This window comes from Mustela nigripes, chromosome 1 (assembly GCF_022355385.1).
Source record: "Mustela nigripes isolate SB6536 chromosome 1, MUSNIG.SB6536, whole genome shotgun sequence".
In the NCBI taxonomy this organism is placed as follows: domain Eukaryota; kingdom Metazoa; phylum Chordata; class Mammalia; order Carnivora; family Mustelidae; genus Mustela; species Mustela nigripes.
Window position 1 is genome coordinate 158,473,451 of NC_081557.1, and position 18,922 is coordinate 158,492,372.

Below are 18,922 nucleotides of genomic sequence, written 5' to 3' on the forward strand. Positions count from 1 at the left end.
CTGTTTTAACAGTCCCCAAAGGTAAGATAGAAAAGAGTGAGAGAGAAGTCAGAAGTGAGACTATGTGTATGTGGTGAGCACAGTTTTTTAATAGCTAAAAGGTATTATGATATAAGTTTTTTGTACTTTATTTAGAGAAAATTTAATCCTTACAGATAATTCTTGAATTGTTTAGAAAAAAGCATGAAGACATTGCCATAAGTGATTGAAATGTTTAAGGTTTGAGTTTGCAGTAGAGTAGACTGACTGGAAGTACAATAAAATATGGGGAAATTGTTTAAGGAGACATCCCTCTACACACTTGAGCACTCACTTTTTCCCTCTGGAGTTGCTTTGTTATTGCAAATTGACAACTTTGCAATTAAAGTGATTAATGATGTACCCTAGTGTTTATGGGTCTTGAGGTCAGTGAGCCCAAAGATGGCCATGCTGTGGGAAACTTAGATAGAGCTCATCTCACAGAAGAGGAACTTAAAAATCCTCCTGTTTTCTGTATGATTGTTTATGAGTTAAGCATATTAGATATGGTTGAAGGAGTCACCAAGACATAATGAGTAATGTGAATAATCTTTATCAGTCTAGTTCTGTTGCTTAGTTCCTCATTCTTAAACACCAGTGTGAATATTTACTGGCTAGTTTTTTAAAACTAAGAGCACATTATTTTATAAAGCAGTATTAGAAAAATACATTAATTCAGTATATAACTTAAATATAACACCATTCATAGGATGTCCATAAAATGCAGTTTTATTTGATTCTTTTGAACCTAATCCCTGATAGAGCTATTGCTTATTTTTGGCATTATTTTTCCTATAAATTATTCTAAGCAGCGCATCACAATTCTAGTTTCTAATAAAATCCATTATAACATAGAAATAGTTCAGCTGTGTAGCCAGAAGTTCTCAAACTGGTTGCAGTGCACCAGGGATTGTTATTTTGGATGCTGCTCTCCCAAAAATCAATCAACTTTCAAAGTAGATTGTTCTAGCCACACTGATGGCTTTGTTCTTTGAATTCCATGAGCTGAGGAGAGTACTGGGCCAGGGCACTAGTCTCTCACCATCATGGCTTAGTCCTGTACAGTGGCTTCACACTATGAGAAGAGAAAACAATAAGCAAATTGTTGAGCCATGGCACTAAGCCATTGCCAGGATCTCTGCTGGTTTGAAACACAAAGTACATAAAAGTGACTTGTGATGATCACTGTGGTTGAAATGGAGATATGTCACCCTGTTGTATATTTCCCAGGATTTGGAGAGAAAAATGTGGGAATAATTTTTAATAGTTATACCTCAGTTTTTAAAACTGCTTATCTATTTAAACGTCTTTTAAAAATGATTCACTTTGAAGTAATCTCTGACATTTCTAAAGTAAAGGAGCAGATGATCAGTATAATGTATTTTTTTTTAAAGAAAGACAACTGTAAAAATCTTAATTTTGAGAAATAGTTTTTCTTACTCACATATTAGGATTTTCTCCTCGGAATATAGGAAATACATTTTTCAGTTTGATGAAGAAAATAGGATTTTCCTCCCTTAAATTATTCTAATAATTTATTCTAATAACCTTTGGGTAGCTTATTTAAACACAGTTGAAGAAAGCACTAGTTTGATAAAGAATATATTCGATATGACAAAAGGTTTTGTGGATTATATGGATTGTAATATTTCTTTTCCTTTATTTTAGTCACTTGCAGGAGGCTTAAGTAAACATTTCAGACTTACAAAGATTTACTTTCTTTACTGTTTCTTTAAAATAGCATTTCCCAGAGGATTTTTTCCTTCTCTAACTCCAGTCTTGAGAAAGGTTTCCTAAATAAATAAGTATTCTAAATACATTAGTATGCCATACTTGAAAGGGGTATGGACAACAGTCTGCAATATTTTTTTCTTTAGGCATTAAAGGCTCTGAGAAGTTCTGTGCCTAGCATATTTATGTAACTGAAGTATTACAGCTATCTTTGGTAACAGAATCTCTTTTTTTGTTTTCTGTTTTGAAAAGTCGCTTTCCGTGAAACATACTTTGAGAAGTAGTTTTTCTTGCCATAAAAAGAGCACATGTATGTTTTATAAAACAGAAAACACAAAAGAGAAAAAACAAATATTCATAGCCTTTACTAAAATGTTAGTCTGTTTCCATCTACTTTTTCCATGCACTGACCCTACTGGATTTTCTATTTTATATCTTCCTTTTTTCACTCAATATCATAAAGTAGGCATGTTCTCACGCAATTTAGGATTCTTTCAAAGAATGGTTTTAATCATTGCATTTTCCTATTGTGGTTTTATTGCAATTAACCATTTCCTCATTGTTGTTTATTTAAACTGTTGTTTCCAGTTTTTCAGTATATAAGTTACATTGTAGGGAATGAATATCTTTATACATAAAGCCCTTTCCTTAATTCCAGGTTGTTTCCTTATGATAGATTCCCAGCAGCTGATTATTATGTCAAAGGGTATGAGCTTTCTTCAAGGCTTATTTATTTATTTATTTACTTAATTTATTTATTTGACAGAGAGAGCACAAGTAGGCAGAGAGCAGGTAGAGAAAGGGGGAAGCAGTCTTCCTGCTGAGCAGAGAGCCTGATGCAGGGCTCCATCCCAGGACCTGAGACCATGACCTGAGCGGAAGGCAGAGCTTAACCCACTGAGCCACCCAGCTGCCCCTCTTCAAGGCTTTTTATAAACAAATGCGAAATTATTTTTCAAGAGAGCTATATTAATATATAGTTTTTCCAGCAACATGCAGTCTCACAAACATTATGTGTTAACATTTAAAAAAATTCTACACACTTGAGAGCAAAAGGTGGTATATCTTATTTTATTTTATAATAATTAATGAAGTCTGACTTGTTAAAAACCTAGTACCAATGCTGTTCATTAATTTTGCAAATTTCATTTGTCATGTATTTTAATTTCTCAAAGCATAGTAGTTTGTGTCATAAGAATATGTAATTTTACTTAAATATACATGTAAGTTAAAATACACTTAAATATAAGATAAATACACTTAAATACTGATCTTATAAAAACGTAATTAATGCATGTTATAGGTACATATACTGTGTGTTTAAAAAAAATTGGGAAAATTTTTCCAAATATTTTTAATGTGGACAGTTTGACTTCTCTACTCCAAAAAGCAAAACCACACTCTAAAATGAGGGCCATTTTAGGTGAGCCTGGGTGGCGAAGTCGGTTGAAGGTCTGCCTTCAGCTTGGGTCATGATCCTGTGGTCCTAGACTTGAGCCCCGCATAGGGCTCCTTGCTCAGTGGGGAGCTTGCTTCTCCCTTTTCCACTCCCTCTGCTTGTACTCTCTCTCTGTCAAATAAACAAATAAAAATTTTTCAAAAAGTCAAATTAAAAAGAATTTTTAATTAAAAAGTAAAATGAGGGCCATTTTAAATAGAAGAGTTAAAAAAATTATGTGGCTTTGGGGCACCTGGGTGGCTCAGTGGGTTAAAGCCTCTGCCTTCAACTCAGGTCATGATCCTAGGATCCTGGGATGGAGCCCCTCTGCTCGGCAGGGAGCCTGCTTCCCCCTCTCCCTCTGCCTGCCTCTCTGCCTACTTGTGATCTCTGTCAAATGAATAAATAAATTCTTTTAAAAAAATTATATGGCTTAAATTATGAACGCCTATAAATTTTCAGAGGTCAGATGAATACTTGCATGTCGTAACAAAGTAACTTTAAGCAAATCTAAGTTTCAATGATTTTATGACTCATTTGGTGGTTATTTAAATATTTAAACCCAAGGAACTAATTTTTATTGCACTGAGTACCAACTACTTTATTTGACATTTCTTTATAAGTAAGTCTGTTTTTCCCCTACAAAATGATGTTTTGTTTTTAATGTTTAATGGACTTAATTCTGGGATTTTGAGGGTGTGTTATCCATTTTTTTTTAAAAGGTTATTTATTTGACAAACAGAGATCACAAGTAGGCAGAGAGGCTGGCAGAGATTGAGGAAGGGAAGCAGGCTCCTTGCTGAGCAGAGAGCCCGATGCGGGCCTCCATCCAAGGACCCTGGGATCATGACCTGAGCCGAAGGCAGAGGCTTTAACCCACTGAGCCACCCAGGCGCCCCATTTCTTTTTTTCTGACTGCTTCTCTTAGTTCAGGTAGTTGCACTTGTGAGACTGAATCAGAAAGTAAGCAGGGCAAATAGATTCAAGTTTCAGATTTTAAGTTCTTCTGTTAATTCAAGATTTCAAGCAGTACAGTATTTTTTGTTGAGCTTTCAGCGCATAAAGTATTTTAAGACTATTATTATTCTGTGCTTTCTCAACAAAGTAAGAGGTTGGATTCCAAAATTAAGTAAACTAACCATTCTGAGCTTCTCCTTGTTATTGTTGCTAACATTGGTTAAGAACTAACACCTAGGAAAAGCTAAGGAGTTTGTTTTCATAGACATAGGGATATATGCATTTTATTCTATTTGGAAACTTGGTGACTGTTAAATATCAAGTTCTTTTTTATAAATTATTTTTACATTGCCAGAAGAGTTCCATGTACCTTTAAGTGTCCAGATGAAAAAGAAAACTACCCTATTATGGCAAACTTCCAATAATGTCTTGGGAGATTTTAATAAGTAGATCCTTTGTGATTACATCTCATTGTGAAATTTCAATGAAAGGAAGATTCCACTGTTCTGTACTTGAACTTGTTTCCTTTGCTTATTATAATAACCCTATAAGCTAAATGAGAAATTGTCTATTTGAGAGTACACATGGAAAGTTATGCAACTTCACAGAGTATAATTCTATATTGTGGTAACCGAATGTTAACATCCATTGTAGCCTCTCATTAGGTCAGCCAATTATTCAGTTGGTGCTTGCCCTAACTAACCAACTTAATTGTTACTGGAAAATTCATTTGCTATTAAAAATGATCAGAGTTCATTATTATAGAGATCAAATATCCTATTATAGTTTCTTTTGTTGGCAATCTGTTCTCTCTATAAGTAAAATAATCTCATGGTCTGTAGCTTAAAATTGTTATCACTTATTTACCTACTATAGTTACATTTCTTTAATCTTGTACTTGATATCGCAGCCTATATTATAAGAGGAGTCACATTGCTTCTGGCATTATTAAGCGTAATATGTACCTTAATATTGGGTAAATTATTAGAAGCTTTCCCAGTCATTTAGTTACTGTCCTTGACTGCAGGTAGTATATTGTAATATGTAAGAATTGTCAGCCAGCTGTATATCCTATGTAATTTACTTACTCTAAACGTTGAAATACCTCATCTGAAAAATGGGGATAAGGATAGTTGCTACTTTGGTTATTTGTCATGATTATATGCAATAGTTGCTCCAAATCAATTAGTTACTGTTAGTCCATGCTAACCAAAGAGCGAGTAATAATACAAAAAGAAGGCATATACTGGAAATACCTAATTTGAATTGGAAATAGGCTCTATGCATGGAGTTCTGCCCTTCTTTCCTTGGTCTCTCCTTTCCACTCTTACTACTGATGACATGTTACATGCCAGGCACAGTGTTGGTGTAGAGACAGAAATGGGATATGGTCATTTCCTTCACTGAAATTATAGCCTAATAGAAGAACTTAAAGTTTAGTTTTAACATAACAAATACATTACCTTGTACAAGCACTTAGGAATATAAACACAAAATAAATACTCATTCAGTGACTCCATTCAACCAGAACTTACTATCTTCACAGAGACCAATATCCTGTGGTCATATTCCTGGGTGTTAGAAGAAAAGGCAGATACCAGGGGAGATAGAGGTTCATATTAGATTTCAGGAACCACTCAAGGATGAGAAAGTCATGTTTATTATACTTTTCAGTTTTGGGTGGAGAATAACCGTAACTGAAAGCTTAAACACGGGTGCATGATGAAGCACAATTGGTGTTTGTCTGTCTTCATTTGAGTGTGTAGAAAACTAATGAATATCCAGTGTGTAAGGATATAGGTACTTGCAGCATTTGAGTTACAGGAGTTAATTAGTAGAGACGAATAGTCAAGACTATGAATTATGAAACTATAAATATTTAACATATTATGGTATATACTAATAAAATTATATTAATAAGTTATTTGTAAAAACTTATGGTTATTTTCCCTTTTTTCTTTCTTTCTTTCTTTTTTTTTTTTTCCTCCCCTTTTAGGGCATCTGCTACACCCAGGCCTGAGCCAGTTGCCGTGCAGAAGGTGTGTTTCTCATCTGGTATCACTAGGTACCACTTGATTGTCCCTCCTGAATCACTGTCATTTCCATTCTTTGTCTTAGGCCATACTGACAATTTATAGTTTCAATACAGTTTTCCTTACAGTTCTTTTCCTTTAAAGATTGGGGGGGACGGGGGAGGGATGGAAATCAACACATTCTTAATTGACATTTATAATTATACCCATATTATTAAAACATGCTTTCTTTAGCCATATATTATCTAACTTATATCCATATTTCTTACATTCACATTCACTTTTATTTTGTCTATGTTTATTCACATGTTTTAAAGAGAGTAAAAAAAGTGGTTCCAGAAAATGAATGTCACAAGTCTTTGATAACATTTTATTAGTAATATTAATAGGTTTCTAATTACATTTTCAGTGTATTCTAGATTAGGTTATTGGCAAGTACCTTTTTTCTCTCATATATATTTTCAAATGGTCCGCAACCATTTTTCATACACAGCTGGCTTATACTTTGGGGGGTTTTCTCCTTAATTTTATTTGTGCCTTTCCACTGAATTACTTATATTGATTTGCTGAAACATAAGTTACTTCCCTCCTCCCAATTAGCTTTATTATTTCTACAAGATTAATTTAGATTACTTATTTTTTCTTAAAATGAAACATAATAGGGCCACCCTTGTAGGTTTTTAAAAGAATTTGATTGTTCTTCTTTTGGGATGGTAGGGTGAGTAGGAATTTATTCTTGAATGTCACAGAAGCTTAACCTTTTGTTTTGTTTTGTTTTAAACTTAACACTTTCTTTGGGATAAGGATTTGCAAACACAAACTATGTTAATTTTAGGAGGAATTAATCTTTCTTAGTAATTAATGTTTCTTTGAGAAACAACAAAGAAACATCCAAGATCATTTCTTTTTTTAAAACAACTATTAACTATTTTGGAAGAGGGAAAGAATTTTTATTCCACCTCTAAAGAATATCTCAAAACATTCCAGAGAGAAAACAGGTGGATTTTTGAGATTTTTCTTTTAAGCAATATCTTTATTCAAAATAATCATTAGAATGTGCACATTTTTAGTTAGATGAGAAAATGATCTTTTCCTTCTGTTTAAAAAATATTTTTTATTAGGAGACTTAGAAATATGCTGTTTTTTTCTGCGTGAATCAAATAATTGTACTCTGTGGTGTATAGTAATAAGGCCTCGATGACGGCTTTTTAATCAGTGGACATGTGATTACTGAGCATGTGCCTTTGTCTAGCACTGTGCAAGAATTCGAGGAAAGGGGGGGTTATTACATAATTACTCTGGGGAGTAATTAAACATGTTTGAAAGATGGAATTAAATCAAGACTCTGGATATTCTAAAATAAATGTTTTGGTTAGCAATATTTTGTTTATTATGGGGTATTTAAAATTTTTTTCCTTTTGGGAAATTAAAGTGTCTGTTGACACTTACGATGGCATTTAGGCTTTTTGATAGTTTTCCTACTCTAGTTCCTAGATATTGTGAAACTTCTTTCATTTTTATATATATAAAAAAAAAACCCTCATCGTGTGCATCTGTGTTGTGCATGTTGGGATCAGTTGGCATGCATGTTACGCTCATTGTTTTTATGTAGAAACAAGTAAAATCGGGGCTGCTAACACAATTGTGTTTGTCTTTTTAAAAACTAGCTGTGTGTTCTTTTCAGTTCTATTTTGCATGTATTTGGTGTGTTTTTGTGTATGTTTATTTTTATTTTACATAGGGAGAACCTAAAGAAGTAGTTAAACCTGTGCCCATTACATCTCCTGCTGTGTCCAAAGTCACTTCCACAACCAACATGGCCTACAATAAGGCACCACGACCCTTTGGTTCTGTGTCTTCACCAAAAGTCACATCCATCCCATCACCATCGTCTGCCTTCACCCCAGCCCATGCGACCACTTCATCACATGCTTCCCCTCCACCTGTGGCTGCTGTCACTCCTCCCTCATTTGCTGCATCCGGACTGCATGCTAATGCCAGTCTTAGTGCTGACCAGCATTCATCTGCACTGAGCGCTGGTAAACCTGCAGTTAATGTCCCACGGCAGCCCACAGTCACCACCGCGTGTTCCGAGACTGCTCAGGAGCTAGCAGAGGGGCAGAGAAGAGGATCCCAGGGTGACATTAAACAGCAAAATGGGTAGGTGGCCAAGGGTGCTTTCTGCTCTTATCAAAACTCTTCTTTCAGGCAATTTCCGGGAGATAATTTACCCCCACACCCCATCAGCTGTTCTTGGAAGGAAAGAAGATAAAATTTTATTTGCTTCATTAACATGTAGCTTTATATTATATACATGTAGCACTTTCTGCAAGGCAATTATAGGTTAATCAAAACCTGAGTACTGCATTTTGACATGTTATGAACCATGTAACATACTACTCTGTAACTCTTTCTCCAAGTCCTGGTATAACGTGGAGCAGCTGGCACTTATAATGCAAGGCAGATCTTGAATCTTTCTTTCTCATTTTTTCCATCCTTTTATTAGTCACTGAAAGTTTAAACAGAGTGGTTACAGTTGTGTCAGCTTATGTATCTCATCCTAAGGAGAGAGGAAATGAGGAGCTTGTAAGAAGCTTTTTTTCTAAGAAGTAGTCTTAAGACAGAAAACAAATCTAGTTTTGACTCATGTCTACGTATGATGCATTAGCTTAGGTCAGATAGTCAGCAACATTCTTTTCAGATAAGCTTAAGCTAGAATTTGGTCTGTAAAAGCAAACAGTAATGACAGAACAATAGCATCGAAGGATACTTCCCAAACATCAGAAACAAATTAGAGGATGTTTTCATTGTAAAGGTTTTTCTAAAATGTGAATAGGTTTATGGAAGTGGACACTAGATGTTCAATGTCAGTGGAAGTTTTGAAAATCTATTCCTTATTATTTTTTTCCTTTTTGAGGCATTTAAAAGCATTGGTTGATGTGCATTTTCAGCAGCTTCCTTTATAGATGGTCGTCTTACTCTTTTTGGAATTCTGTGACTGTACTTGAAGCCAAAGTCATTTTTGTAAAATCATTTTGATCACATTTATTGTGACAAAAATGTGCTTTAAAAGGAAAACAAAGGAAAATCATCTGCATGCATGATTTTTTTTTTTAACCAATGCCAGTTCCCAGGAAAATATAATTAAAATAATTGCGTGCATAGGTCCTTTCTGAGATAATCCCTTCCGAATGTTAATTCATGTAATGAAGGGGCTGTGCTTTCTGTAGCACCGCTGCCATGGCAACGTGGGGCTTTGAAAAGAAGGTGGCAGGGCTCCAGCCTGCTGCTGAGAGAAAGAGCAGGAGGTCTGGAAGAACAGCTACTGCTTCGAAAATACAGTTTTTGTGGTTGTGGGTGGCTTTTTAAAGTTTTGAAGCATATATTGAGGAAAATTAGTGTCCTTCAAAGAACGTTATTTCTTCTTTTATTTGAGAAAGAGAAATAATATGTAGTGTTGAGGTGTGTTTGGTTGTGTTTTTTTGTATGTCCATTTCAAGACAATAGAATTTAGAGTGAGCAAAGTGGATATTCTTAGAAGAAAGATGCTGCCTGTCAAATTATTGGCCCCATCGAATACTCAAAGCAGAAATCTACTATGTTAATTAAATTCCCATTTCAGTGTAAAAAAGTCCACTGGAAGAAGTGTCTGAACAAAAATATTTCTCCTCCTTACATTTCTTGAAATTTTATAAAATGGTCTTTTTCTTTTCTTTTTTTTTTTTTTTAAGGAAAAAAATCCAACTTTACTGATTCATATAAGATAGTCTTCATAGTGGAAACTTATACAGGTAAAAGTAAATTGAGGTATGGAAAAGTACTATATTTACAACATGAAAATATGAATAAGAAACTTAATAAAAACAACTTTATAATGAATAAGGAGCTTTATAAAAACAACTTTGACCCTTAAACATAAAATGATTTAAAGCTTATTATTTTCAAACTGAAACTGTAGGCAGTGGTGTATAGTAATAAGTCCTCGATGACGGCTTTTTAATCAGTGGACATGTGATTACTGAGCATGTGCCTTTGTCTAGCACTGTGCAAGAATTCGAGGAAAGGGGGGTTATTACATATTTTGCATCATGAACAAGCAAGGTACTGCTTCACACTAGCAAACTGGGTATATTTAAAGATAGGTTGATTTCAGATGTTGTCCAGGTGATGGACAATGAACACTTGATTAGTCTGAAAACAAGTGTGGTGTCTGTGAAATTCTCAGACAGATTTGCAGTTGACATTTCTCTCACTGCATTCAGATTAGAGAAATCAAAGATAAATCACACTTTTTACTAGTCAATGATCTGTCATTTTGAAGGATAAGTGTTTTGTGGTATTGGTGAATATATTTCCCTCATCAGGTAGCAAACTTTGTCTGAAATAATTGTCAAGAGTATTTACTAATTATGTGATTAGTACATTCATTTTTCATATTTTTGTAATGTTACAAAAGATATGCAATGTTGAGAGTTGTAACTTTTTATTAATTACTTTTTATTTTAAAAATAATACATGCCAGTAACCAAAAATTTAAGAGTTCAGAAGGGTATAAAGCTAAGTTCTTAAGTTGACTTTTTCCTCAAAGCAGAAAGATTATTAGTATTTAAGTGATTTTTTTTTAAATTTTTTTTTAAAGATTTTATTTATTTATTTGACAGAGAGAGATCACAAGTAGGCAGAGAGGCAGGCAGAGAGGCAGACAGAGAGAGAGAGAGGTGGAAGCAGGCTCCCTGCTGAGCAGAGAGCCCGATGTGGGACTCGATCCCAGGACCCTGAGATCATGACCTGAGCCGAAGGCAGTGGCTTAACCCACTGAGCCACCCAGGCACCCCTAGTATTTAAGTGATTTAAAGTCATTGGCCAGTTTGCCAAATTGATAGGTGTCTCACCCAAATTTATGTGGGATTAATTAACACAAGACACAAATAAGTGTTTACTTGTTATGCATTACTACTGAGAAATTATTACTCATCATAAAGTGTAAAATCTGTAATTATATTGATAGTTTTAGAAGGTTTCTTAATAAAGCTATATAAGTGCTATTGTTCCTTCTTATAAATAACACTGAATAAGGCACTTTGTGAAATTTTTAATCTTTCTTCTACATATACAAATTATTGGTCTTGACTTGCTATTTTCCTTACTCCTCTCCCTCTTTACTCTACTTAGACCAAAATGGGACTTTGTATTCCAAACTGGAAGGGAAGCTATTTTGCATCAAGTAGTTTAAGTAATTTACCTTTTCTCTTTCCATATGCCTTGCATTATAATGTGCCACTGCTTTCAAGAGGTAAGTGTGTCATGTATCCTTTATTAATTTCAATTTTGTTGGACTGCAATTTCTTCTAACAGTTCCAATATGTCATATTGAAGAAACTGGTGGCCTTGGAAGATGCAAAGTATGATATCATAGTAATATTTTAAAATGCTTTTCTTTTTACAGAAAACACAAGTGACAAAGTTAGTATCCACATTACTGGAGAGGAAATATGGTGATTTATATATGAGTAAAGAGCATGAATGTGTCTGATTTTTGCAAAATTAACATTTTGCAAAACCGCTGTCATTAAACACAATTTAGTGTTTTCAATAAGTTTGGTTTGCATTGCTATGTTGTAGTGAATTGCTTTTTGGTAATAAATAATAGTATTTAACTTTTGCCATAAAATATATGTGGGGTTTGCTGTGTAGTGGTTTATAAGACATAATGCTTGGGGGAATGTAATTTGTGTCAGTCAAGACTGTTAAAAGACAAAGAGAAAGATACAAGAGAAAGCATAAACATACGTAGCGCTAGCAAATAACATGTACAAAACTAAATTGTTTTCCAAATTCACATAACAAACCAGTGTTCCCAGGTAAAGTTTCTTAAGAACGTTTTTTATTTTTTCAGCAATGTTGCTGGAAGTTTTAGACCTCTACATGTACAGTTGTGTGACTCTAGATACAAGGTTTATACATACCTTTTGACATTAGCTAAGAGAGGTAGTTAGTGGCTTATTAAATGACATAGGTAGTTGGCATAGACATTGGGAATCACTGTGGAATACCCTTAAAACCTTGCTTTTGTGTCTGTTGGTCTTGATGGTACACTGGCTGGTGATTAATAGCCTTAAAAATAGACAAAAATCACATTAGATAAATTAATTTTGTGTTATGATTAGTCTGAGCATGTGCTGAAATGTATCATCACAATGTAGATTAGAATTGAAAATACATAATATTTAACTATTTTAGGCATACCAGAGAATTAATGATCAGATTATTAGAACAACTTTATTCCAGTATGGCTGTGGTCTCACTAATTGAATAGTTCCATGTTCCATACCCTTAGGAATATGGTATACCATGGTACTAGTGAAAGATCGCCATGCCCTAATTTATTATTTAAATTCTTACACACAAAAATTTTGACTAGTTTTTAGAGTCCATAATAAACAATTTCACTTATAAAGGGGAAAAATTGTGCCTTGGAAAAATAAATATAAGCATGTAGGTTAAATATATGTATTTTTAAATTCAGGATTCAGATTCATTAATTTATTAGATATTACTGTCCATTGTGCTAGGTGTTTATGAGTGGATTATGTGATTAATTCTCATTCAGACTTTGAACACTGAGAGGTACTTAATTTTCTCAAGTCATGCATTTGTAAGTGATTAAGATTCAAGCTTAGGTTTTTCTGAAGCCAGTTTGACATGCCTTCCTCTGCATTACCTGACTGTGATCCTGTTCTGTTACTTTGAACTAGTATTTGTTTTGAAATGGGTTGAAGCAGTATAAATGAATAATGTGCATAAACTACAGTTGGGTTTGATAGTACTTTTTTTGTTTTTAGTATCAGTTAGGGGATCTACCCTAAAAACAAATCTGTGTTTGTGTGGTTTTCAGAGTGTCTTTACATAAATTAAACTTACTGCCCTTATAAGAATTCTGAAAGAAAAAGAAATTATAACCATTTCACTGTTTGTAGTAAAAAGGGGCTTCTGTAGATTTCACCTTGTCCAGGGCAGAGGGCAAGTGGCAGCATAGTCAGGGTGAGGAGCCAGGTCTTCTCATTGTCACATTAGCACAGATGCCATTGCAGTGTATGATGCTCCATTCCACCTGGGCACATTTTCTGAAATGCTTGGAAATATTCATTTGATGTATACAAATTGGCATCTTTAGGTCGAAACCAATCTAGTCTCCATTTGTTGCCACTTACTACGCAATAGAACCAGTTCCCTCCCAACTTCATGTTGATACAAAACTTTCCCCCCTAAACTTAAAAATGTTTAACTATGTATCTAAAATTCTGTTCAGGGGAGGTTATTTTGAAAAACTGTTTCCCTGCTATTTAAAATCACAAGGCAGAGGAGAGTATGCTTTGGGTCGTGGCTACAGCAGAGTACATATCAATAAATGCTGAGATCAGCATACTCCTGCATCCCACCCCCCTTCAGTGAAACTCAGTCCTCTGTAGAGTTTATGAAACTGACTTTGATATATATCCAGGAAATACAGCTACACTGAGCAGTGTTAATATTAAAACTGTCACGAGATCATAATGAATTGCTAGTTATTCTGACTAAGCTTCATTTCAGGATTGGTTCAGCAGTGTGTTGGCAAACTATGTACAGTTTATACTTCAGTCTTCTCTGTCCATAATGGTGTATAAATATATGTGTCTTTAATGATTCTACAATTAATAGGCTGTGTGAATGAATTATGTTTTGAGATCTTCCTTCTTTAAATGTTACTAGTATAGTTCCTTCACTGTATCATATTAGGCATGCCTTTTTGAGTAATAAAAAATAATAGAAAATGAAAGCATGAATTCGTATGAATCAATATCAGACTTACTGGATTTGCTTGTGAATAAGCGTGGTAATGACAGACAGAGGAGAGTATGAAAATTAAGTGGTAGCCCATTATTTATGATCCAGTATACTTCCTATATTTTCCGTCATAATCACATTTTTTAAAACTAAGAGAAAAATCAAATAGCATGTTATTTCTTTGTAGTATCTGTTTCAGGATAATTTTTTTTGGCTTTTTATGTTTTTATCTTACTCCAAGTTAACATACAGTTTCAGGTGTACAATATAGTGATTTTGGCAGAGGATTAAGTTTTTATTTTAATGATTCAGGATGATTTTTGTGAGATTGCATTTGCTATTAATACATACTTCACATGTTATGTGAGTGAAAGACTTTCTCTAATTTTAAGTGTTTCTAAAATGTTCTGTTTCTACATCTTACATCCAGTAATAATTTTATTCTCTCCCTTTTGTTAGGAACATAATAGAAATTTGGATTCATGCTAAAATGAAATAAATAAACCTAGAGATCTTTTTAAATAGTGAATCTTTCTCTGTTAACATATAACAGAATTTTGACTAATATTTGTTCATTTTTGTTTGTGTTTACATGTTTATTTTGAAGCATGGTGTTTATGTGTAATATCTTCATGTGAATTCATTGTTTTGAATTTCATTATTTCATTTTTTATTTTCTTTTTTCTTTCTCTTTTTTTCTATCCCCCCCCCCTTTTTTTTTTTTTTTGCCTCTTATTTGTCCATTTTCCATTATCCTGGGAACCTCAATGTCTTCTCTACTCTGTTACATATTTCTTGTGTGTATTATTCTTCCTTCAGTAACCCTGGCACTGTGTAAGTACCTAATCAATGGTTCCTTTTGTAATTTCATCATTGTCTCTAACTTTCCATCTTACTTTCAATTTAATACCACCAGCAAACTTGGTTAATGTCTTCTTCATGCAAGAATTTTCAAATTTGTTAAGGAACCTAGGAAACATGTTTTTCATACTAAAGAATTTCTTCTAAATCAGTGGGTGTGTTTTCCACTTTGGCGGTGGGAAAAATCAGTAAGCTGCCCCTTCAAAGAGATAAGTATTGTAGACCGTGTATACTGGAGTTAGAGACATAGTTTTGGTCTCTCTTGTTTAGTATTTTTTAAAATATGAATAAAGTTGCTAATTGTGAATATCTGTATTTTGAAATAAATTATTTGCTTTTGATAGTTAAATTGATGTTCTATCTCAAATATATTTTTAAAAAATAAAATCATTGAGATGACTCTCTTCTTTATCACAACCATCAGAGTTTAGAGTATCAGAGCCAGAAAAGCTAAGTGAATGTTTAGAAACTTCATATCACTTAACACAGGGCCTTAAGCTGTGGTGAATATCAGAAATTCAGAGGTGTACCATGCTTTTTCCAAGTATGTTGTGGCTAAAACGTATTCTTAAGTGGTGTCATTTTATTTTTACCAATGTACTTATTCTTAGCTTGACACCACTGTTTTGTACTTTTAGAGACCAAACCTTTTGTAGAAAATAAAATAGTCTTATGGTTGAAATTGGCACCATTTAAGAGTAAACTGCATTCAGTAATTACAGAGAAATTTAAACTTTGGGGTAAGTTGAGTAGCTAAATATGAAGTTTTTCAAGTAATTGCATAAGGTCTTGACCTTATGTCTGTTTGTTGTCTGTTTAGGAAATTATATCTTCTAAATGTAGTGTGTTTATGAAGTACTCTGTGTATTCTGATTTTTAAAAAATTCTCTCTCTCTCTCTCTTTTTTTTTTAAGATTTCATTTATTTATTTGACAGAGAGAGATCACAAGTAGATAGACAGACAGGCAGAGAGTGGGGGGGAGAGCAGGCTCCCTGCTGAGCACAGAGCCTGATGTGGGCCTCAATCCCAGGACCCCGGAATCACGACCTGAGCTTAAGGCAGAGGCTTAACCCACTGAGCCACCTAGGCGCCCCCTAAAACCCTCTTTTAAAAAAGATTGGGTTTTTAGTGAAGTAATTAATATCAGATATTTCACTTTTGGAATCTTAAAATTTTACCATAAGCTATAAATATTTTGTATGTAAATATTATTTACTCTTGTTATTTTTCAAGATTTATTTATTTGAGTAAAAGAGAGTTCATGGGGATGGGGCAGAGGGAGAGAATCTCAAGCAGATTCCCACTGAGCGCAGAGCCCCAACATGGCTCAGTCTCATGACCCATGATATTGTGACCTGAACCCAAGTGGAAACCAAGGGTGGGACACTTAACACTTAACTGCTGAGCCAACCGAGGCACCCTTCTTCTGTTCTTTATATATTCCGATGATCCATAGTCTTTTTAAAAAATATTTTATTTATTTATTTGACAGACAAGAGATCACAAGTAGGTAGAGAGGCAGACAGAGAGAGAGGAGGAAGCAGGCTCCCTGACAAGCAGAGTGCCTGATGCCGGACTTGATTCCAGGACCCTGAGACCCCGAGACCATGACCTGAGCTGAAGGCAGAGGCTTACCCCACTGAGCCACCCAGGCACCCCTGATGACCCATACCCTTAAAACATGCATTTCAAATAATGTTTTTAGTGATCATAAAAGAAGCCATTATGTAATCATTACTGTGCATTAGGTACTTTAGAGAACACTTTACATATGTTATTGATCTTATTTATTCCTCAAAACAACTCTTTAAGGTAAATGCAGTCCCTTTTCCTCTGACGGGGAGAAGTTAAATGACTTGCACGAAACACCCACTAAGTGAAGGATGTCATGCTTGAAACTATTACTTGTCTGTTTTTAAAGCCAGTGTTGATGTTAATCCTATCATATTGTTCATTGGGTAAGAACACTTCTAGTATACCAAAACAGTTTTTGGAGTGTAACTTTTAAAATGATGGCAGTCCAGCGGCATTCTGATAGTACTGTGAGTTTGTAGCAAGGAGTTACACCCAGGAGGTTTTGACACTCACATCTGATACTCTTTGAGCACTTTCTCTGCTTGGATCTTATGGCAATAGTCTGCTAGTCCAGACTTAGGCTCCTTTATCTCTCCTGGAATTAGACTTACAGCTTTCAAAAGTTTGAGTTTGTCCTGTTTTGATGGGGAGGGGGAAGAGAACAGAGTATTCATTATGTTAGTAGATCTTAGGCCAAAGTATTAATGTATTTAATAAATTCCTTAATGTTTCTGCTTTGTTAATAGAAAAATGAATGTTCTTAGCAAACTCATAGTTCTTGAATTCTATAGTTTACAATCCCTTTCACACATATTATTTCGTGTAATGCTTAGAGCAGTGCCACTTTGTATTTGATATACTCATCTATAAATGAAAAGAAAAAGGCTCAGTGAGGTTGGCTTGTCCAGAAGTCACACATCTGGAAAGTCATAGAGCCAAGATTTGCATCTTGGTGTTTTGATAAATTTATTGGTTTCCCATATACCACAGCTCTTATTCCCTACACTGACCCTGCACATAACTTTATTTAGAATGATGGATATCTACACATGAATGAGAAAGCTATAGAAAGTAACAGTTCTGACCCTTTTCAAAATTATGTTTGGAATTACTGACTTAGCCTATACTAAACCATTCCCTGGAATTACTGACTTAGCCTGTATTGAACCAGTTCCCAGGAGTAGTGAAGATACATTCCTTTAATTTTGTGAAAGCCAGTACATTTTGGGAATATGTTGATATTTAATGGTGGTTGCAAATATAGTCCATAGCTGTGTTTAGTGAAGCATAAGATAGGTAGAAGAACAATACATGTAATTACAAAAAAATTTTTTTAACTGTGGACTTGGCAGTTCTCATTATTTTCCTTCTTTTCTTATTCTTTTCCTTTTCTTTATGCTGGAATCTCTCTTCTGCTGCCTTCTTCTGTCCATTAAAAGGAGAACCCCACCTAAACGGTAAACTTTCTTTTGGATAGATACTTATATTATTTTATGTTAGCATATAAATGTCTTTTTTTTTTTTTTACTAGTTTCAGAAAAAGTCTATTACAGCAGGGCATCTTTTTAAAAAATCGAGGCTGAGTTCACTAGGAAAAGCAAAAGATATATTAAAAAAAGCAGTGTGAATTATAATTAATTTGGTAGAGGATATTTTATCCTTAATATGATTTAAAAATTTGTAATTCTTTCCTTCCTAGCCCACCAAGAAAACACATTGTGGAGCGCAATACGGAGTTTTATCACATACCAACTCATAGTGATGCCAGCAAGAAGAGACTCATTGAGGACACTGAAGATTGGCGTCCACGGACTGGAACGACTCAGTCTCGTTCTTTCCGAATCCTCGCCCAGATCACTGGAACTGAGCATCGTAAGTGAATACCTAGGGATTGTAATATACAAATGTTCTTTGGCATAGAGAATAGCATTTAGACAGATGGGTAATTATTGGAAAACAGTAATTTTCCTGAGGCAGTTTGCTTTTAAATTATGCCATGCATAATATGGTTCACGTACATACGCTAGCCCAGGAGAGTTGCATTGAAAAGTAGAGCAGTAGTAGCAGCAGTAGTAGTGCTGACCGCAGTACACAGCCAATGACAGCATGACGTGGGATGTTTTTTATTGTCTCTGCACAGCTTGACCATTTGATATTGACTGGTACAGGTAATTGCTCAAATGATTTTTCAAGTTAAAAAAAGTCAACTAATGTTGGATATTACTTATTATATTTCAGTGAAAGAATCGGACACTGAAAATACGAAGAAGGCAAAGTAAGTTGTCCATTTCTTTGGTTGTATGGAATGCTTTCCTTTACATGAATGATCTCGCTTTATTTTTTCACATTTTCCAGTGTAGTGGTATGGCTTTTTGTCTTTGTAACTAGAAGCTAAGCATTTAACTTTGGTATCTTTGGTGGGACTTAACTGTGGGATTTAAAGACTTAGAGATTTTTGAATTAGTAGATACTATCTGCATTTCA

The 18,922-nt window shown here is 34.4% G+C and overlaps 1 protein-coding gene across 7 annotated transcripts in view; it reads left to right on the plus strand.

Annotated features, from left to right (window-relative positions):
• PDLIM5 (PDZ and LIM domain 5) overlaps window positions 1-18,922 on the plus strand; it is a 217,437-nt gene that overhangs the window by 106,754 nt on the left and 91,761 nt on the right. For 3 of the 7 annotated variants that reach the window (XM_059376090.1, XM_059376139.1, XM_059376100.1), the window contains exons 4-8: window positions 6,141-6,183; window positions 7,919-8,337; window positions 17,878-17,895; window positions 18,138-18,310; window positions 18,677-18,713. In XM_059376090.1, coding sequence (XP_059232073.1) covers window positions 6,141-6,183; window positions 7,919-8,337; window positions 17,878-17,895; window positions 18,138-18,310; window positions 18,677-18,713 — 690 coding nt within the window. The remainder of the gene's footprint in view (window positions 1-6,140; window positions 6,184-7,918; window positions 8,338-17,877; window positions 17,896-18,137; window positions 18,311-18,676; window positions 18,714-18,922) is intronic. The other 4 variants (XM_059376119.1, XM_059376148.1, XM_059376110.1 and 1 more) reach the window with 3 other exon arrangements.